Raw genomic sequence first — 23,441 nt, forward strand, 5'->3', positions numbered from 1 at the left:
GATAACCTGGCCTACTTGAAAACATGCCAAAGATTCAGACACACAATCAACCCACTGGGACCGTCAGGGTTCCAATCATATTTTACAGCCAAAGAAAGAAGGTCTGTCACATGGTTCACACCCCACTGACGAAGCAGTGGGAGCAACTTTGGGTTAAGTGTCTTGCCCAAGGACACATGGGACATGTTACTGCAGGAGCTGGGGATCGAACCCCCAACCTTCCAACCCACTCTACCAACTGAGCCAAAGCCGCCCCACATCACATACGCAAATAAATAGATGGATAGACGTTTTTTCATGGCAACCATGGACACTCACTACCAGGTAAACAACAATGCCTGTGAATATCTTTACATCCATAACACCTCATCACTCCTGGATTAATGAGACTGGATGACAATCACTTCCTGTCAAATAGCCTGCAAGTGCATAAAGTGATTTCTTCCAACATGTTTCGAACATTAATTATAACAAAGTAATGGAATCAATTAATCCTTAATTACATTTCATATGAGCTCAGTCACTCATTTTGATTGATGTATCACATTTATGAGCATATTTATGACTGCACATGCTACCATCATCCCTTCTTCAGGAACAAGTGGGAAAAAAAACATTTTTATTGTTAATATCAGATTATTATCTAAAGAGAGTGTAGCTGTTTTGGATCTTTTTTTTTTTTTTTCATTAACCATTGATCATCTAGATTTTGCAGCGCTACATAGCATGAAGCGCTTAAAAGCTGTTAAATGTGTCGCACAATGAGAGGAAGGGGATAGTATGTATCCTTAATGCCACAAGTAGTGATGTCTGAGCCTTTCTAAGCGTTGAAACAAGTTTTTTACGAGTGGGTTATGTTAAAATATCTCAAAATTTTGGTTGCAGATTTACAAGAAATCAGCTTTTCTTATTTCCCACAAAAGCCATGCATGTTAAAATACTTAACTGGTAATACAGATTCCTTTGACTCACAAGCATCCCAGCCAGTGTAAAGATGAATTTGATCTTGATTTAAGTTGGTGCTGAGCTATTATCGATACTAAGAAAGCTCTTTCAATGTGGTTTAAGCGTCATAAACACAGAGCAGACGGATGTTCTCAGGTCGTAGCTACATATGCAGCCTCCATTCAGTTGCTCCCTCCTCCTGTAATGATCAGTGCTCTGCAGACAACACTGATTCCCCCTTTAGGAAAGCATTTGATCTTCTGTCTATATGGGGGCAAATAAAGGAAGGGGGCTGGTTCTCACAAAAGCACAATGAGAGCCTTTTAAGTACGAAACAAAGCTGCTACATGTGTGTATCCTCAGAAGGCTGTGTTACTGCAGAACATCAGTGTTTTGCAGTGATTTGTTTTCCTCTCCCTTCGTCTTCCTGGTGTTTTTTTTTAAGGCTGCATTCAGTATTCTGAGTGCATGTTTTTTTAATGAGGGGTCATTTAATCTTTCTCTAAATTGCCAGACTGTAACCTCCTTGCAATAATTAACAATAATTACAGAGTTAGGAGCCCAGTCGCTATGCAACATGTATAGAGGAGATATAACGAAGGAGGAAATTGTGTGCCGTTGTATAATGGCTTTATTTCTGGGTTTTTATGTGATGTATTATCCCGCTGCTGTTTGGTCAAATTGTGTTTAATGCACCACTCAAAGGGTTGGAGCTTGTGAACGACGTCATCTCTCATGATTACTGAGGGTCCTCTGAGTTTAAGGACACAATCAAGCACTCGCAGTGACTGTGTTAATGATTGAAACATGTGTGTTCTCTTCATATATTCGTTTTCATTTAACTCAAGGATATTTGGAGTAGTCTAAAATATAATGTATTCAACTTGAGTTGGACTTGATTATTTCAGCCCGCATTCTTAACGCTAATAGTTACACAGCTATATACTGTAAGTTTATGGGCGTTTAAGCATGATGGGTGTAGGAAGTGAAGCTGTAGCATTCCTCAAGAAAATTCCCTTCTCTACACTTAGAGACAGAAATTGCAGAAACCTTCCTAACATTAACTCATAATATACAATCACAACTCTTTTAAAGGCATGCTAGGCAATTCATTATAGAAGCATTTTTCTTTTTAAGTCCTGATGACAAATAATAAATCAGATTTTCAGACAAAAGAAAAAGGTGCAAAGGCAGAGTCTTTCGAGGTAAAACAAGCAAGCTAGTCAGACAGGAATTAGAGAACAGGGTAGTCTGCACTCCTTTTACATTTTGTTGTTGTTTGTTTTGTTGACATCTTGTCATCTAATACAGCAACTTTAGAAGGGAATTTTTATGTGCTTGGGGCTGAGGCTGCATAAATAATCCATGTAGCAAATGTGATGTCACCCAATGATTTCTTGACTGTATGATTTACCTGACGACATGCTGGTTCTTCCTGTCTGAAGTGGCCTTATTTAATAAACGAAGTTGGCACTGGAGATCTAGCCACAGTTCGGCTAATCAAAATAGCATCAAAGATGTACAATCAACACCTGTGGTTAATTCACGAGTTGGTGACAGAGCTAGTTTTCCCTGAAGTTTCCCACAGAGTGAGATTCTGGTTTGGTAGTCACTGACTATAGTTATTTATTTGACTAAGAAGCTAAGGGAGCACGTATAACAAAGCGGTGGGTGAGCAACACGTACCACGTCACCTAAATTAACCAATGATATCATCTCTTCCATCTTCTGCAGCCACTCTGAGGAAAAGCCAACAATAACCCTGATACATGCAAGTCACCCACACCCAACAACACAACCATGTCCGAGAGGTGAAGTTGGCAAATGGACTTGGACTTATACATCACTTCTCTAGTCTTCTGACTCCTCAAAGCACTTTACTGATAACTAAAGTGGCTAACAGTACTACTCCATTCACGTTACACACGCCGCTGGTGAAACTGTGGGAGCGGTTTGGGGTTCTGTTTCTTCTGAAGGACACTTCAGCATGTGAATGCAGGAACCAGGGATCGAACCCTGAGACCTGTCGGTGAAGAGATGACGGACTCTACCACTTACCTCCAGCCAATCGGGTCACGGTTCAGTAACTGATTACAGTAGCTGTTGACATCTTTCAGACAGCTATAGGTTGTCACATGGCACTCTAAGTGTCCATGTAGCTTATTACCTTTATTAAATTATAAAACAAGTGAGTTAAAATTGTCATGAATGCAGAAATGAGCTGCACAGACCTCAATTGTTTTCCGTACCAAGCAGTTAATATGTTTTCTTTCTGCTGTAAAAACTGATATTTCATTACATTGTGCTTAATGGAGATTTACTCACTTTTAGAGACAGCTTCCAGTGGACACTCGAGGAATGACATGTTTTTGCTCTTTCGCGTCAGCATCATTTTTTTGAACACCTGAGGTTGCCACTTGGTTTGAGGTGGACTGGCTTTGAATTTTTATGGTAGCAAACTTATACATTCTCCTCTTGGTGGTCTCTCTTAAGCTGTCTCCTCCGACTTTACCAAAAATAAAACATACCTTGATGTGATTATTTATTATTTGTAATTACCAATTAAAGATCAAACTAGAAATTGCCCATTCCATGACTTACATAATACAATTATGATGTTTTCCAGTTTCTCTCTTCCTTCCAACACCGACAAGTCGCTCAGTTTAATATTATTAACTATAACTTGTAATTAATTATAACTTATGTATGGTCTAATATCAGATGAGTTGTCTGAGTGATCTTCACAAAAGAATTACAAGTTTAGTTGCCTAACAAGACAGGTTAACCAGGTGTTGTGGATCAGCAGCTCCCGGCTCATAGGAGACAGTGTCCTCCACACAGGTGTGACAGCTCACTGCTAAATAGCATCACTGAACTAATTACTATCCGACAATTGTGTGAGGTTAAAGCTCCGTGATGAGCAGGAGAGGAGGGTACATCTGTGTGTGCTCGTATACCCTGACACTATGAGACGTTTAATGAAGCACATGGTTAGTCATGATTTACATGTTAAAATGAAGCACATAAACTAGCTCTGGTGTTTTGGCTTTCTGGTTTACTCTTTTGGACAAACGGAAAAATGTGAGCAGATCACATATTGTTAACAAAACTGTCAACCTGTTTGAGTTATGTCACATGAAAAAAGTCACGGAAAATCATGCATGACAGCAACATGCCCTGAGGTATAAGCATGTCAGTGAATCAGTTTAAGGCCAAACTGACGCCTTCCATCATATAAAAATAAAATATAAAGCAGTCAGTAGACGGGTTGAGCATGCTGATGGACTATAATTGAGGGTTTAAATGGATTATTAGAAACGAAAGAGGCTGTAAGCATGTTTACATTGTTCTTTAAAGTAGCTTATGAGCTGTTTGCTGGTGTTTGTCTGCAGCTTCACAATGACATCATCTCTTTCTCTCGCTCTCCACAGGAGTCCTCTCTGATAAACTGATATGGCTGCTGCACTTTGGAAACCTAAATCTGTGGACTCAGGCTTGTGGATCCTCCTCCTGCTCCTCAGCATCCTTCCTGCAGCAAGGTACAACAACAGAAGCTGTATTTCACCTCCAAATCTCACCACTGGTTACATTAGTTTTCTCCCTCTACATTTATTCCCTTCTGTCCCTCTTGTTTATGTTTTGGTTGGTATAATGCCGGTATTAATCAGGCTCACAGCTGCAGGAGACATTGTAATCAAAACAACACCATTAGAAGAAGAAGTTCATCTATATTGTAAGCAAAGAAAAAGCAGAGGGTGTTTTTGTTATTACACAGTGAGATGGTCTCAGCAAGGCCTGTCAGTTTGGCAAATTAAATAACCACATCTTAATAATATAAAAAGCAACTGAAGCCTAAAAAAACCTTTTAAGGCTTAGGAAGCACAATTTCACAAAAGCCTTTTAGCTATTTCGTTTATAGGTAATGCGCACAATAATCGTATCTGCAGTGTTAGTTTGGATCCAATACCAAAAAAAATTGTCATTTCAGTTTCTAATATCTTTCCTTAACTCCGGGGTTTGAATATGGCCTGGTTACACCTTGGCAGGTATTTTGTAAAAACACTGTTTATTCTATCAAAAGAAAGAAGGAGTCATAAAGCAGGAATTCCAGGATACAATCAGCAATTGTGCCATGCTATGGCCAAGTATTGACAGGAGCTGGTGTTGAGTGTCAACTGTGGTTTTCTACTTTTGCTCTGACAATTGGCAGGTAGTCTTGCCCGGGGAAGTTTATCCTGTAATAAAACCGGCTAGCGCTACAGAGCCTTCAGTTAGCACTGCAGCTGTTTGCTTTAATAACTAGTAGTAGCATCTCAGTTAATGTTACATGTGTACGCTAACTACAAACTATGACATGGATCGAAAAGAATGTTGAAAATCACCAGAGGGATTGAAATGTAAATATTTATATGACAGAGTTTCTGCTTGCTCCTCTATCTCAGATGACTCAAACGTTGTGTGTAAGGATTTGTACATGTGCTGTGTTGTGTGTGAAGCAGGGCAGATGTCAATCACAAATCTGCTCCACATGTCTCCACATCTTTAGAAATGATCTAAATAGATCTAAAAATGTTATCAGTTGAAAAGTTGTGTTCACTCAATTTGTTTGCAGTTGATAATGAGACTCAACTTTGATTATTTCGAGCCATATTTCTTTCTCTAACATTAAAATAAAACCAAAGAGACTATAAAAATAGAACCAATGCTACTTCATCCTGGATCAGGCTGAACTAAAGCAAAGGTACACTGAGCTTATTCTTGCATGCAGCTCCTGCCCTCGTCTGCACTGGTCCGAATTTCACTGACTGCTGAATTAATTTGCATTGTGCAGCACACCACAGCTACTATTGTCCACTAACAGCATTTTCACTCCTGCATCCTGTGCACATTTTTCAAGTTGTGTGTTAAGAGTCAGCATTAAAAAAAAAATCAGGTTCCAGGATGTCTGGGAGTCATTCTAATCACACCTCTTGTCATTTCATATGTAAAGATTTCACAGGTTGCCATGTTAGCATTGTTGATAAGGAACGATGTCATGGCAGGAAAAGCAGCAGAGTGTAAATCACTTTAAGATTTTGCACGCTAGGAGAGGCTCACCAGTCCTGGGAGAAAGCGGGCTGGGAAAAGAAATCAGAACAGTGTGACAGGGATTAGCCCAGTTTGCTTTGTCATTGTGCCACTTGGCTCTCCTTGCTTATTACGAGCACACAGTGCTGGTAATTACATATGTTTAATAGAAATGTGTGGCCAAACCTGGCAAGAGATCTTACACAAGAATATGTGCTTTGGCCCTCCCTGTACCTCTCCTATTCAAGGACATGTCGGATGATGGTGGGGACACACCTGCTGGTTCACACCCTCGTCTTTTATATAGTGGGGGTTACCACTGTGTTTCAGTGAAGGAAAAACGTATTGCTACTGCTTTCATTTGCTCCCAATTTTTTTTCAGACATTAAGCATTCAAACCCTTTAAGTTATGTATCACACTCGGAATTTGGAGTCTCATGGTTTACATCTAAAACATTATTTATCAGAGTTTTGCAACTTTGTCAGATGGATATTAACCCACTGGAGTTTTTAGTTACGACACCTTGTTCTTATTTAAATCAGTAAGCCCGGATGAAGGACTTCTATTATATTTATTGGAAAGCGAGCTCTATTTAGTGTTTTAAATACTTTGAATCACCGGGTCTGTTTGTCGATGTGTTTAAGATTTTTTGGCTGACAAAATGCAAATCAACTGGGGATCTTCTCCTCTGATGGGGGGGGGGGAGCTGCTAACTGTCAATGACAATGACCACGTAGAAAGCCCATAAAGGAATGATTTTTCTAGTTTTCAGTACAAAAAGTTGACCTGACCGAATCCAAATATCTTCTATACTAATGTTTGATGTCTACCTTATGTCTGCTTAAGGTCCCTTTTGAACTGAGTACATTATGGGTTTGGAAAGCCCTCAGCTCTAAGACTCCCAGGAAAGCACCTGCTAAGTTCGAAAGTCTTAAAGACTGATGCACTCCTGACATTTGAGTCACCCCTCTGACTTCAGCCTCCCCTCCAACACCTCTGGGATGAATTTAAACCCTGATTGCCAGCCAGGTCTTATCAGCAGCTGACCTCACTTGTGCTCTTGGGGCTAAATGGGAGCAAAACCCTGCAGCCAGGTCCCAATATTTTTTGGGAAGCTTTCCCAGAGGAGAGGAAACAGTTGTGGCAGCTTATTAATGCACATGGTTTTGGAATGAGGTTTAATGTTCAGGTGTCAGCATCTATCGAGATCAGAGGTTTCAAACCAGCAGGAGAGCTGGAGCAGGGGGCGTTGAGAGAGACACATCGTGCTACAATTTACATCAGATTAGTCGTCCCTGTTGGAGTCTTAGCCTGAATCAGTCAGATCTAAACACACGGGGAATGATATCCTTATTCTTAGGTTCAGTGTGACTTACACTTTCTGAGGATATTATTATCTCCGCTAAATGTGCTTAGAAATCAGAGGGAAAAGATGCTCCACAGCCACAGAATTGATCTCAGCCTTAACGTATATCGTTATATAACGTTATATTTATATATAACGTACTTATATATAAGTGAAAATTTTAGGTCACATCTATGGGTTCACCTCAAGAAGGTACTACTTTGAAACTAGATTATACTGTTTTTAATGTCAATATAAATTGTCAATATGTAAACACAAAAAGGTTTGGAATAATTTGAAAGGATAAATGTCGAGCAAATACCACAAACATGGTGCTTAAACTCCCGTTAACATGAAACCACAGGAGAGAAACTATGTTCATCCAGTGTCCATCCTCTGTCCAGAGCTTGACTTTCACCTTGGTAACTACATCCAATATCAATGTATAAATTATTAATATACTCATCGCTATAAAATTGAAAAAGTACAGAAAGTCTGACCTTCTATTGATTATGCAGCATGAGGCCAGAAAACAGTGGATGGACTAATTGACATTAGCATTCAGGATGATGATAAAACTATGGGAAATCATTAGATGCGATGGGAGCAGTGGGTTTATAATGGAAAAGCATAAAGTGTTGACACATTCAGGGACGGAAAATTGCCATCTCCCTCTTAGAAGCAGGGCCAAAGCAGTCAATGCAATTAATTATGCATGAACCAAATGACACGTGACAAGGATTTTCACAAATGTTCATCTTTCTGCAATTACTTGAGACATGATGTAGTGCATGTATGCAGAGCCCTGGCACAGCAGTCTTCACTAAACACTTTTTATCCAGTTAAACCACCACTAAATGAGGCTTTACCACAGTTCATTTGAGGGGAAGACGTTAGGTTGCCTCTCGGCTAATCCAAACCTGAACTGAATGTGAATATTTGTGCAACCAAGACTAAAAGTGTACATTAATTGTCCATCAAAGTTGAAGCTGCTTGGGTTTAGACATAATCCTCAATACATCTGACTCCCCGCATATCAGCAGAGCAGTTTCTCTCTGAGAGCTGCCACCCCCAGATGCCCAGCGATGCTATCTACCGGCTCCAAATCGGCTTTACTACAGTCGAGGCAGAATACTTTTCCTAATGGATTAAGGTGTAACAGACAAATCCTCCATATAAGGGTCTGTCATTCTGCACATCACCACATTTCCTCATTTCCCGCACAGTACAAGGCGAGGCTGATTAAGCTATTATTCCCAGGAATCCATGTATTACATATAAATGAGGAGGCTGGGTTTATTTCCATTCAGAGGATGTCTCTCAATCTATCAGCTGCTTCGCCTCCATTTGCCCTCTTTCCCTTCTGCCTTCGTCTAGTCAACACCTAACAAGTGTGGACACTCAGGCTGTCTTGTTGTCTATTTTGTTTGTAATCGGTTGCCAAGCTGCTGGCTAACGTGTCACATAATCGATAGCTATAAGGATGAGAGTGCTATACGTACACTTTGCCTATGGATCCGCCCTGAAGTTGGCCAGCCTTTACTGGCTTCCCCTCAACGTCCCGCATGAATTATTCACAGCGTGGCAGAGAGAGGGGCATCACTTTGAGATGTGACCGGGTCACCTGATAACATTCTTGTTTCTGTAGTGTCAAGGTTAATGTGTCACAGGTGTAGACAAGGGTAATGTATTCACAGATGATCCACTTTGCTGATTGACCGACCATTAAAATAGTGTTTCACTTGATGTCAAAAGAAAAGAATCTCCAACTTGGAGTGAGTCATCTCAAATGTAGACATTTTATTTGAATACATGCCTCTGTTAAGGTAGTAGGTAAGAAATGTCAACTACTTCTAATGGGTTTTTTTTAACTGTAATTAAAGGACCAATATGTAACTCTAAGATGTAGTGTTTAAAATGGGTACTGCAGTCCAGATTAAAACATTGGAGAGAGCTTTGCTTTAATCAAGTGTTATATCTCTGTCAACTTCTTACTTACAACACTTTGATGGAAATGTTGGTTCTTACTACTTCTACTTTTTTTTAAAAAGAGGCAACTTACTTAAGCTTCAATGTTAGGGTAATTATTGATTATTATTATTTTTGAATCATTGTCCCCACCTTCCTTTCATCTTAATGGACTGACTTTGTCAACTCAATCAGTGAATCAAGAAAGACTATAATTACTTAGCGACAAAAACAGTCAATGTGGAAAACTCTACCCTGCAGAGGAGAAATGTAACGTATGTGATGACAATCCCTCTCAAATTCTGCTGGTGGCTTTGTGTGGTCGTGTTTTTCCTGTTCTTCCACTTCCTGTGTAGGAGGTGGTCTTCCTGTGTAGGAGGTGGTCAGAGTGGCAGAGCGGTATCCATGGGATGAGTAACACCTGAATCCATTACTTCTGATTTTTTGCCTCCTGCACACAACATAAGAGGGCTCAGTCTGCCAGTTCTCTCTCTCCCAGCCAAAAGTATTTTGGTTTCACTGTGATTAAACTGGATTTATTTTCACCTTGCACACACATTATTTCCCACATCCATACACTCACTATACAGATTCACATGTTTCATGTTGTAGAATTTCACATTTTTATATTTCCTCGTTATGTTTTAAATTTGAATGATTTGAGTTTGAATAGTCCCTTAAATAGGGCTGTGAGTTGGTGCAGCGGTTAATGCTTTTACCTCAAAGCCAGATGGATCCTGGTTTAAATCTTCTGGCCTGTTTCTCCAGGTACTCCGGCGTCCTCCCACAGTGCTTGTTAGGTTAACTGGTAGCTCTACATTGCTGAATGTTTGTTGGTCTCTTTGTCAGGCCTGTGATTGGCGATCAGTCCAGGGTGCACCTTGCCTCCCACCCAATAACAGCTGGCATTGGCTAAGGGGTATGAATGGATGGATACTGTTCTTCTTAATATTATAATATGTTGTTCAGCCAGCTTTACACAGAAACATTCTGTAAAAATGTACATGTGCAGTTCTTAACCTGTGCTTTCCCACTTCATATCAGTTAAGAAGTTGAATCAGTAGTTGTTCTTCGACCTGGACGGTATCTCAACTTTTACTTGACTAAATAATGAGTGTGATCTCTGACCGCCTGCTTCACTTCACTGACAAAAAAAGCTTCTCATTCAAAAAAACCTCTTTTGTTTGAGCAAAATGTTATTGCGTTAGTTGGTGCATCAGGTTTTGTATCACTGAGTATCATCTGGTCTCAGGTTTTCGAGCAGAACGCCGGGTTAAGTATCTGTTATTCATCAGAAGCGTTGGAGGAGTGTATCACATACAATTGGTGCATGTACAGCAGGTCAGAGACACCAGCTCTGCAGCCTCTAATGGCTCCTTCAAATGGATGGTAATTAATTCAACCTTCACCTTCATTTTCACACATGAAGTGGTTTAAATAAAATAGTAAAGGTGGATTTATTTCGTCTGTATTATTGTTAGCTCTGGTAGATTGCCTTGCAACCCTCTCCATCGCTCTAAACCGCTGGGAATAATGTCCAGAAAACGCATACATAAGATCCAGATTCATTAAATCCCTTTCCGGTGTTGTTAATTCTCTTAAAGTTTCATTGACCTTTTTTTGTAATTAACTTGAGTTGCTGTCAATAATCTACTGATGAAGTAAGAGAGAGGTCGTGTCACTGAATGAGAAAAGCTTGATTTGGAAGGGAACAGTCTGGCAGACCGGCTGTACACAACCAGAGGCATAATGATCAGAGAAACATCAGTGTCATGTGAAATCCCTCTCCTTCCACCATGCCAAATTCTCTCTAAATTTTATTGATCTGAGCACTAATTACTTTTGAGTTTCAGTCAATGTTCTATTGAAATACTGAGCATCTGGCCAATGATCTTCAGATTGACCAATTAGCAGACAACCCCACCAGGCATGAATCAAAGTGAGGCTGCAATAGATTTCCCAGAAGCAATTTGCAGTCCAGCAAACGCTGACCTAGTGTCTGAGGCCGCTCTGAATGTCTGAATGGACCCGCTAGACTCTAACAGTGGAGCAAATAGTTCTATTAAATTGTCTTCTTGCCGTTCTAACTCAAGCAGTATCTTTTTATGTTTATTTTCTGTTTGTTTTTTCCCTCGAAGCAATGCTTCTGACTCACTTTCCAGGCAGCGTTCTCTGTAAAACACAATTATTTCAGCCCACCCCGTATCCCACGCCAACAGCAGCATCCGCCCCCGACTCCCTCTGAAGTTCAGTCTGTGTCTGAGGTAAAACTATGGATAACAAATCCATTCAATACAGATTACAATCCTCAAATCTAACCGTGCCTTTGATTCCTCAAGGTGCTGTGAAAAAAGGGTTTCTAATGGAGGGTGTAGGTGTACAATTAAACCAGAAGCAGGAGTTGACTTTCCTGAATGATTCATTGGGTCATTTTGGTTTTAAATAAGATTAGTTCATAGTTACACTTTTCAAACTTCTGTGTTGCTTTTTACAGATTTTACGCTCCTTTTTCTTTTTCTTTAATTCATTACCAATTCCTCATCGCACACTTCTTTCCTATCGTTAAAGACTCAAACAGTCACACAGATTTTTTATAACGCTGACTGCAAGAATATTTTCTGCTGCACAACGTGATATGACTTTTTCCAAAACTTGCAACAAGATTTCTTCCTGCCATCTACTAACAACCAACAGCTGTCAAAGTTAAAAAAAAAAAAAAAAGAGAGAGAAAGTAAAGATACAGAAGCTGTGAAGTAGTAATGGATTCAATATCACTCAAACCAGCTGTGCTGCATATTTTAACAACTCAAGAAGAGCTGCAGACTTCTTTGGCAGTTTATCAAATAGCTTTTTGGGGAACAGAATATTTAATAGTTCCTATAGGGAGTTAGTTATTATCCTCCTGTCTGTGGTTTTGATATCAGATGTTTGGCAGAGCGATAGACGGTTTCATGTTGGGATCCAAATCACAAACTAGTGGGGGGAAAAGAACAATAGATGTGCATGTAAATGGAAAGCCACTAGTTGAGCAGATTATAATTTTATCTGCAAATGTTTAGTGTACCCTTTCATCTTTAAACTGTTATGTTTAGTAGCTTTTAGTTTTAGATCAGCTCACTTCTAAAGAACTTATTTAATCATTGATATTAAACTGATTATGATGTGATTTTTTTGGATTTATTTGTGGGCCTTGATCCATTTATTGGAGAAACAGGACAGTGGACATAAGAAAAATCAGGGAGAGAGTGAGTGGGTTGTGACATGGGAAAGGAGCCACCGGTTGGATTTGAACCCGGGCCGTCCACTTCGAGGACTACAGCCTCTGAACATGTAGTGTGCGAACTCATAACCAGGCCAGAGGCACCTCTAAACTTTTTAAGAATGATAATGTTAAATCTGCTGATTTGTTTTATTGTAAATACATATATATATATATTTTCTTTTTTTTTGTAGGATAAATGTAATGTTGGGCTTCAGATCCACAGTATTAATGCAGCTAACACATTTGTTTCAAATTGTTCTAACAATACTTGAAAAGAGAAATGAGGAAACATGTTAACAAATGAAGATAAAGTGACTCGTAGAGGCAAAAGTACATTTGTAATACATTAAGTAGTCGAAGAGGTTGACTAAACAGTTAAGTCTAGGCTATCAATAATGAACTGAAGTTAACATGAACCAGTATTATCCAAAAGTCACAAAAACATCAGCTTTTTGCAACGTCAACAGATTTGACTTAAGAGGCCATGATGTCTTTAAAAACTCAAAATTACACACGTCTGTACTGAAAATTGACAATTAATATCACCTTCAATAATATATCACCACTGTCTTCACTTTATCAACACTGCAGCGATACCTTCATGTAGGTCAAGCAGCATTTCACAATAAAAGCCCCCAGATTTAAAAGGGCCAGGTTTGTACAGTAATGGAAATTGGTTTTGATAATAGTTTTTCAAATTAAAAAATTAATTAAAAAGATAACAATTAATGGATTAACATATGTGTGCCATGCTCTGGGCTAACTTTAGCAGCACTAGCACGGCCATCCTTAAGTCCTCCCTGCAGCTTAACATCCACATTCCCGTACTAAATGTGGTTAAACATTGCTGTGGTCTAAAAGCCAGTTTTACCACACACAGCCTACATACATTTTTATCTCCGTTTTCTACATCAATAAACTGGCAAACCACACACAAGCACACTGCTCCTACAAGATGCTATCTGCTACAGCCCTGGCTGATTTGTTTAACCATTTAGTAAATCTGGTGGCGACAAGCAAGGGTGATGACGTTTAACTGATTCACTAAACACGTCTCTAATCTCAATTGGATTTTCCCCTTAACATAAAGGATATCAGGAACAATTAACCCAGGATTTAATCTAAAATCTAAAATAATCATTATGTATCCTCCACCATATTCTTTAAAGGGGCTATATGTAACTTTCAAAAATACTGTGTTTGTAGCGATACCGCATGCTCGTCATACGTGCTCGTACGTACACAAACGAGCATCATCATCGGCCGTGAAGCACTGGATATTTACCGGCATAATGTTTACAGAGGAGGTAAGTGTTCATACACATGTGAAAGTCTGTGAAGGAGTCTGTGTGTCTGTATTCATTCTCCATCCTACAAACGACGGTCTCTGCAGGCACTGGCTGAGAGCAGGAGTGTGTGATGAGTTTGTACTGTTGATCTCTGTAAGCGGAGCGAGGAGTGAGGAAGACGTTGAGAACGTGCATAAAATGTCACTTCCTGGAGCTTTCGCGGAAAATACGACCCAGGGAAACTTTTTATACAGGCAACACAGATAGACAGTGAACATCTGCTTTTTCACATTAGTTAACCGTTCGCTTATTAATGGTCGATAAAAAACGATTTCTACATGTAAAAAGTTACATATAGCCCCTTTAAACAAAGTATCACTGTTACATTTTTCAACATAAACTGTGGCTGGTTTAACTGCCCTGTCTTTTAAACCAGTGGAAGACGCATCAGTACGAGTCATTTGAAATTGCATCTCCGATATCACAACAGGTGAGCCTCCTATGGGGAGGGGTGTTATCAATACGCAGCAAAGCCAAGAGAGAGCGGAATCACATCAGCAGCAAGCAGCTGCATAAAGCAGAAAAAACAGGATGGCATTTGCACTGCAACAAATGCATTCAGAGACTTAACAGCAGAAGTGTCTCTCTTTTTCTCTCCCTGGTCACCTGCAGAGTATACAAACCTCCAACATGTATGCAAGTTCACTGCTTTTAAATGCCGATCTCATGGGAAGAAAATATAACTGGGTGGTGATGACTGCTCACTACATGTTTCCCCCAGGCCACACGCACCCTGCCTGTAATGTCTATGGCCCCACACTTTGAGAAGAACTGGTTCATATATAACTCTTCAGGCTGTGCTGTTTCTGTTAAGCTGAAGTGTTACTGTTAGACTGCAGTGTGATAGCACTTATTTCAGCGACCGTTGTTTCTGATGTTGTCACAGGTGGAGGTGTGATGTTCTGGGCCAGGTTGCCATGTAGGTGAAAGAAAGTGATAACAGTATGTGTTGCCTTATGTTCTCTTTAACTACATTTTGAGTATAATCGGTACTTACAGCGTTGGGGGGGGGGGACGCCGACACAAACACTTGAAGGAATCTTGGTGTTCATGCGTTACTTTTAATGACAGATGTCCTTTTCTATCGGAAAGGTATCCTTAAATGACTTCTTTCCCTGATTTCCAGTCCAATATCCTATCCCTACAATAAAGGCACAAAAAGCCCCTCAAAAAATAAATAAATAAATAAAAAACATTTAAAAATAATAATAAATTTGTTTTTACTTGACCTTGAAGGGGGGCGGGGGGGTGGCGGGCTGGGGGGCCGGCCCACCCCCCTAATATAATGGTAGGGGAAAAACTGCCTTATTAATACTTGTATAATTTTTAGTTGAACATCTTAAACATTCTCTAGTGTAAGCTTGTTTATATTGTGCTTTTTTTTCCTCCTTTGTATTTTCAATATCTGTAGGTTTGAGGATGTTGTATTGGCTATATGGAGGTTTTAAAATGTTCTGTGTATTTCAAATTGTCATAGCACTTTCGATTGAGAAAGATTCTTAGTGGTTCATTTTGACAAAGCCATCAAACTGGGAAACTGACGTTGAAATAATGTTTTTTCACCTTGTAAATATCTGAATTTGGTGTTTTCTTGTGCTACAAAGAACATTCAACATTCATGGAAGAGCATTTGAAGAAAAAGCTAAAGACCCCGCTCTTTCATGACCATCTACGCAACTAATGATATTATTGATGATGATAACAATAATGATGACGATGGTTTTGTTTGATAATGACGATTTTAGGATGGTTTTGATTCTGGTTAGAACTCTCAAGAAAAGCTGTCCATGTTGTGCTTTGCCTCTGTGCACTGCCTTTCAGCACCTGTGTGTCTGACCGGACTTAAAGCTGTTTGTTTGCACTTACTGACATTGTTTTCTCTTTTCTAGATCTTTGCTTGTGTTGTGCTTACTCTCTGTTGACGTCGCTTTGGATAAAAGCGTCAGCTACATGAATTGTAGAATTGTAGCATTAGCGCTGTGATCCTACTTTGTACCAATCACCATCTTCAAAGCAAGAATTCAGACAGGCATAGTTATAAAGTCACAGATCTACAGGACTGTGTCCCGTCTACTATTAAGAAACAAAGGGTATCAGACAAGGAACCAGGTGTAGCTACGTAGTGTCTATTATCTTTAGCATATTGCTTGTTACTGTTATGGTAACAAAGGGTATAGTTACAATACAGCCATGGTACACAGGGATATTATTTAAATGGTACAAAAAACATTAAATCTACAGTCCATGTGGAGAGAGAAGAGATTTTAGTGGTTAAATCTACACCAAAGGAGTCTTTTGTATGTCTATGCAGTACCTGCACATCAGGATGTCCCTCCATGTTTTTTTTATATCTATATTAAAACTAAGACTCCATTGTGTTAAAGCTGTTCTCTAACTTGGTGTAAGTGCTGCCTGTGGCTGTGTGGCTGTGTGTCTGTGTGTGGAAGGTCATCTGAATGTCCTGGATGTCGCAGTGTGGTTGGCATGCTTAACCGACCGCTGTGACTGACACAGGTAGCTGCTGACACGCTTTTACTGCAGAGGCTATTCTTGTAACACCTAACTTTGAATGAAGAATGAAAACTAGTCATTTTTTTACGTGACGGATACCTTTTTAGACTCCTTTTTATACATTAAGAAAAGCACTTGCATTGATGTACCCCTTAAACACCGGGACTTACCTTTGAGTATAATGCACTAGCTTAAACACCAACATTTGTATCCCCTAATAGGTTGAAATATAGTCATTTTCTGCTGGTTTTAGATAGATAGATAGAAGAGAGAAATCAGGCTGAAAGGAGCACAGCGATCAGGGATGAGGTGAGGAGAGAGAACATGTGTTACTGAGATGAAGAGCAGGGAAAGGATAACACTGCTGTCAAGGATGCAAGTAATGAGAGAGGCTCCAGAATCATTACCCTGTTTTCCTCTCTTTTTTTTTTTTTTTTTTTTTTTTTTTTTTTACAGAGGAGCAAATTTTCTGACATAAGCAGACCGGACAGATGGGGATGCATATGTTGCCTGTAAAACCTGCATGGCACTGTATGCTCTATGTGTCCTTTACATGTGACTTTGAATCACTAAATCAAGGCAATACAGAGAGAACAATCACTGGTTTGTAATAACAGGGCGGGTTTAGCCAGGTTTTATGTTACAATAAACTGGGCACCCTCCTATTAAATATATATTGGTTTCTGTTCCTTGCTGTTCCTACTGCTGTAAAAAAAAATTGCTATGCATTTTTATGAGATTTCGAGTTGGAATGGAAGAAATATCTCCATCTAGATTCCCAGCTTTTGAGCTAGTTTTAATCTTGATTTCTTTAGGCATTTATAGGAAATGATTTGCATTATCAAAAATAACCACATCCTCTTAAAACAGTCAGGTTTAACATCACTAAATCAACATACTGTACAGTGCGAAGGAGCGTGTTTAAAGTAATAAATGATGTCGTCATTATACTGCTGATGCGGGTGATTATGCCTTTCTTCTCCCTGCAGATATCATTGTTGCATGTGACACAGAGAGGCCGGGCTTTGTTCTAAAACACCCTGGGAAAGTAGGTTGCTGTCACAAACGTTGATATCGCACATTTCAGATCATATCTTCATGTTAGATCATTTCCTGCTGCTACAGGGAGGCTGTTGTCTTATCCGGAACATTTCATACGTGGTGCTGCGAATAAAAGTTCTATTTCCTCTCGCAAAATGTCCTTAATCTTGCAAGATTTGTCCCATTAATTGAAATATTAAATGACATCCTTGCAGTGACACCTTGCTGTGGACCTCTATGTCAAGCCTGAATTGCATTTTCATGTTTGATTAGTTTGAAATAGTCGTTCATATTGTTGTGATTAGAATACCGAAATATTGAAGTAACATTTTCCCACTGTTTCTGTGTGTCCTGAGCCTTCAAAGAGCGACTCTGCCTTCGTTTTGCAGCCTGAACAGACAGCTGAAAGACGTTTCCCCCGCCCTCTCGCCGACCTTGGTTGTCATGACAGTGAATTAAGCGCTAGTTAAAGATCAAGGACAACACGAGAGGCGAAAACTGTTAAAATCCAAGATCAAGAACGGCAGAGACTTTTACAGGGATTGAGACAGCGTGTGTGGGAGGAGCATGAATGTGGATGGAATAAAAAGAGGACCGCAGTGCAAGAAAGGAAGTACCAGTTAGAATGAATGATTCTGCTACAAATGATACTGTACACTTTAAATCGGCTTCACTTAGATTCATCTGAGTCATGATAGAAGACTTCACAATATATTTCCCTCGTAGTCGGTAAACAAACAGACCAAGAAACTTCTGTGCAAAGCTGAGTCTGCAAAGTGTACTCTAACTATTGAGTCAAGATAGCATCTTTGCTCTCGACACCATCAAGCACAGGGCACAGAACAGCAGTGTTAGATGGTTTGTTGCTGGTACCAGCTGGACATTAACATTTTCCAATTGATTGTATTCCCTTCCTCTGGTTCCACTGGCTAAACACACAGTGCCTGTTAAACACGGTCTCCCACTCCTGGCCTCTAATGGTGATCAATGGGCCAAAGAGTCCCTGAATTGGCCTTCACCTCTTGCTTTAACTGGAAGTGTTAAACAGATGGAGGAGGAGACATTGTTGCCATGGCTGCATTATCGCTGAACAACTATTGAAAACCTTTTCCCAGGTTGAAATAGTTTTAGCGGTGCTGTTTTCACGGAGCAAGAAAGCCAATGCAAATCTCTCGACACTGTCTGAAATGTGTGTAACAGTCTGTTCACTCAAGTCAATACAATGAGTAAACGTATGGCAGCACGCACAAAGGAAATGTTCCCAACGGACACACAACCTAACTTGGCATAAACTGCAACTAAACTTTACAGTGTGTTCAGTGGAGGTGGTTCGGCCGTTTCTTAAGAAAGTGTCCCCAAGGAGCTTTGCCTCAGAAGTGGGCCAGGCACAGCCGAATGGGAAAAGGCTCCAGGGTCGATACAAAACAGGGACTCCTGGATCGATGATTGGAATTTGTAGAGCCACAGTTCAACATTGGATTTGTTGTTAAAACCTTGAAATTGATGTTGAACAAGGCCAATAGTCTACAGCCATGTAAACTCCATGAGTTTGTACTTTTGTCTTGAGTACATTTGCATTTTAAGCTCAACATGAAGACATGCTGATAATAACACTGCAACAATCTTAGCATGTATAATATGTACAATATTTACCATCTTACTTTAGCATGTTAGCTTGCTAATAATACATTTAAATCAGGACCACATAACTACCACCCATATATTGGTTTGCTGATGATTGGGCGGCAGTAGCTCAGTCTGTAGGGACTTGGGTTGGGAATCGGAGGGTCACCGGTTCAACTCCCGGCACGGACGGAGTCCAGAAATTGGTCTGGTAGCTGGAGAGGTGCCAGTCCACCTCCTGAGCACTGCCGAGCTGCCCTTGAGCAAGGCACCCAACCCCCCCCCCCCCACCAGCTCAGGAGCGCCCGCTGTGGGCAGCCCCCTCACCCTGAGACCTCTCCATTAGTGCATGTCCATAGGATCCTGTTTGTGCATGTTTGTGTAGCATGTTAACTAGACAGAGTGTAAAAATGAATTTCCCCTCGCGGTATCAATTATTATTATTATAATAGCTGATATACAAGCATAAGTAAATACTGTTTCTGAGTACCATCATTACATACATGTTTGTATTTTTTACCTTACTGTATAATGCGTAAAAATGTGTGCAATGACACAATGTATGTCTACAAGCTAACTCTGTCTCCAAATTATAATCCTCTCAACACCTTCTGCGGCACATAGAGCAGAGCGCCACAGCTTAGCAGACAATGGTCCTAATTAGAATTAACAATTTGAAATAATAATGATATAACATTATTTAAATAGCACTTTTTTAAAAACACAGTTACAGAGTGCTTTACATTATCCAAGATTGAGGACACCTGGACAAGCACTCAAACATACATACCAACATAAATCACAATAATTAAAGATGAAATATGTTGAAGTTTTACACTAAAATATCTCAATTTATTAAAAAGTGGACGAATCTTATGTTGTATATTTTTTGAGTACTGACGTTAGGCTACCTCAAATATTTCCAACAGTTATCAGAGCCAGAGAAAACCCTCATTTTAAAGTTGTAACGGGAAGTGTCTTTTTTAGCCCCCATCACAGACACAACATGTTTATTGTTGCCAAAGAAATACCAGATGTTGTTTCAAAGAATCACTGCATTAAGAAGCGGGAACTGCTACTGAAAGCTGCCGTGCTGTTGCTGTATGTGCTGCTGTGATAAAAACGTCATGTAAATTATTAATAATAATAATAATAATAATAGCTTTATTTATATAGCAAACAAATGTTTACAAAGTGCTGTGACAGACAGAGCAAATACAGCAACTGAACAGAGAACAACAGCGAGGGCAAAATTGTAAAAATGCAAATAACAGGAATAATATGGAGTCAACAGGCAGGTATAGAGAGGCAGTTCAGTACAATGAAGGAACATTAGTTTAAAATCAACCAAATTATACTTGGATACACCGTCAGGTCTGAGGAAGATAGTGATGACATTATTGGCTGAAACCTTTGACCAGGATGTAGAAACAACCAATGATTAAATACCAAATTTGGAATAAGTTTTTGCTGCTAAATATTGAAGCATCATCAATGTTTGTCATAAAGATGCCAGAACATATTCCTTGCGCAGGTCTTGAAAATAGAGCCTGGCTAATAGAGCCTGGCTGATGCATTGGTTGACAGATATTTTAGAGCATATGGTCAAATTAAATTGAGTTGATGATTCCTATTATGCACAATATTAAAGTTTTTACACAAACAATATAGTGCAATAAAACAATGCTTGGGATAATCAAGAAATTGTGTCAAATATTAGTTTGTCAAGCAGAGCACAGCGTGACTAAGTACTTGACAACACTCGCAGCACTGTCTGCAGCCCATGTAGTAAAGGATAACAGCTGAGCGCATGGCAGAAAAGATTCACTATCCAGTCTGTATATAAGTAATCTGTGATTTTTTCCCATCTAAAACTGGTGACAGTATCTGTCGCAAGCAGCCCTTACAGTACCTGTTAAGCTCTCATAAATGATGGGATAACCCAATTTAATTACATGAATCTTCTAGGAATCAGTAATGTTTGTAAAAATCAGTCTAATGTGTTTGTTTCTATAGTTCAGATTTCTTAAAACCACTCTGTTTTTCTGAACATGAAACATTTAAAATCACTTCCATATTTAATAACATGTGTTAAAATTCAGTAATTAAATTCATTGGACAGCTCCTCTTAAAGACTTGAACCGAAGTCAATCAAAGAAGCGACATCAGAAATAAAGATGTCACAATTATCTCCAGAGTCAGCCCCCCTACCCCCCTACCCCCCTACCCCCAATCCCAATCTTAACCCCTTTCAGTTTCTCTCCAGTGTGTATTATCTGCTCACAACAGGCACGTGGAAGACAGAAGAAAGAAGCCTACAAAGAAAAATCAGTCACATTGTAGAGGCTTTGAATGATACAAGGCATCCATTGCTGAGAGACAATGTGCTGCATAATGCTCAGCTGCATAACATTATCAATATATTGTTGGTAGACTGGGAAGAAAAGTGAGTGGGAGGATCTGGAGAGAAAGATTAGTTATGTTTTAAAGGTTAACTTATGCATGAATTCAAGCCTGGAATTTGCTATTTATTAATCAGAATGTGCTAATTAGACATCACCACCTCCTCACCATGCCCCACCCCTCTGGGATTTAGATGACAGGAAGATGGAATTTAATATTTCTTGCCTCACGTATAATAAGTAAACCAGTGCCCCCATAAACACAGTGAAGAAAAGTCATCAGCCTCCAATATATCTTCTTTACAGAACTCCCAGCTGCCTCACTAATCCCCTTCATTCGATTTCAGCTGCCCGCAGAGCTCAGCCGCAAGACAGTTCAGTGAGTGCGATGTCTGGGCACTTTGGTGGTGGATGAATATCAGGGTTCTTATCAGTCATCCGCCGCTCACACATCGCTAAAGAGGAAGCCATGCAGACTCAGAGAGAGAGACAAGAAGGTCGGGTGATGTCGGGGCACTTCCTGAGGCGCCCACTTTGAATTCAAGATGCATAAGCAGCAGCAGCCAAATGTTTGTTTGCATGGGAATAAATCTGAGTCTGTTTTTTTTCCCTCTCTCCAACTTCTTTCCAAGCTACATATAAAATACAATCCACTTTCCCACTTTCATGCACAGACTTATCGGGAGAAGAATTAACAAAAAAGTCAGCAATATTGATGTAGCAGAACTAGAGATATCTTCTTTATTCCGCATATTAATCTCCCTTCAGATTTGGCAGGTACATTTCCCAAAATGTAACTCGACTGCCATCAGACGGCGGAATGTGTCTCCATGTTTTTGCTCAATAACAAAATCATGTCATGTTGAAGTTTCTAGATATTAGCCCGCCTTCAAACCAAAAACAACCATGCCTTTAAAATGTGGCATATTGTTTTTGGTACAAGTAATGCAGTAGTAATAGTCTTATTAGATAACTGATCAATTCATTTCAACCCTTTATGTCTGGTGCAGATGAAACTTTCAAAACCCTTACATGAGCGACTCATAAAGATGGGCATATCTCAACCATTAACAGAGTTCACATTTTTACATTCTGAACTGCTTTTGATCAAATGCTGAGAGATTATGGGGCGGCGGTGGCTCAGTTGGTAGAGTCATTTGTCTCTCAACTGGAAGGTTAGGGGTTCGATCCCGAGCTCCTGCAGCAACATGTCCGATGTGTTCTCGGGCAAGACACCTAACTGCTTCGTCAGCAGGAGTTGAGACTTCTGATAGTCACTTTACATAGCAACCTCTGCCATCAGTGTAAAAGCACTTTGAGTAGTCAGAAAACTACAAAAGTGCTATAAAAGCTCAAGTCCATTTATCAAGCACCATTTGAGAAAACACACTTATATGGACATGAAGGATTTGAAAAACTCAGGTATTTCTATTAAGTATCTAAAAGATAAGATATTAGGAATGTCTGCTCAACATCCCAGCTCTCTGCTGTATGTTTACATGATACTGTAGTTCTCTGCAATGCAGCAAATTTAAACCAGTTCAAATTGATTTTTCTAAACAAAACTTGGATTTAGTTAAACCAATGAAGTTTTCCAACAGAAGGATATTTTTGGCCACTTCCAATTAAAATGCCAAAGCCCATATGGTCAAACTTAATATTGATCCTCTACTGTCTCATATGCAGCTCATACAGCCTGTGTTAAGTGGAAATTAATCATATTAATGAAGAGGAACTCCATGGGAAATTTAAACTGCACAAAGCCACACAATGCAGGTAAATATATATTCGCCAGCTTAACTAGTCTTTCTTAGGTCTTAATTGGTGGAATTGTTCTGGCCTCTGTCTGTGCCCCCTCTGAGCTCTCTTTGGCTAGTAATTAAAGTGTGCCCTGCTGTTTGTACAGAGAGGCTTTAATAAGATTACT

At 39.7% G+C, this 23,441-nt stretch overlaps 1 protein-coding gene across 4 annotated transcripts in view; it reads left to right on the forward strand.

Annotated features, from left to right (window-relative positions):
• Nucleotides 1–4,375: 4,375 nt before the first annotated feature.
• Nucleotides 4,376–23,441, forward strand: part of gabra3 (gamma-aminobutyric acid type A receptor subunit alpha3) — an 86,399-nt gene continuing 67,333 nt past the window's right edge. For all 4 annotated transcript variants that reach the window (XM_061055647.1, XM_061055649.1, XM_061055650.1 and 1 more), the window contains exon 1: nt 4,376–4,484. In XM_061055647.1, coding sequence (XP_060911630.1) covers nt 4,399–4,484 — 86 coding nt within the window. In that variant the 5' untranslated portion in view covers nt 4,376–4,398. The remainder of the gene's footprint in view (nt 4,485–23,441) is intronic.

Source organism: Labrus mixtus, chromosome 14 (assembly GCF_963584025.1).
Source record: "Labrus mixtus chromosome 14, fLabMix1.1, whole genome shotgun sequence".
NCBI classification, from domain to species: domain Eukaryota; kingdom Metazoa; phylum Chordata; class Actinopteri; order Labriformes; family Labridae; genus Labrus; species Labrus mixtus.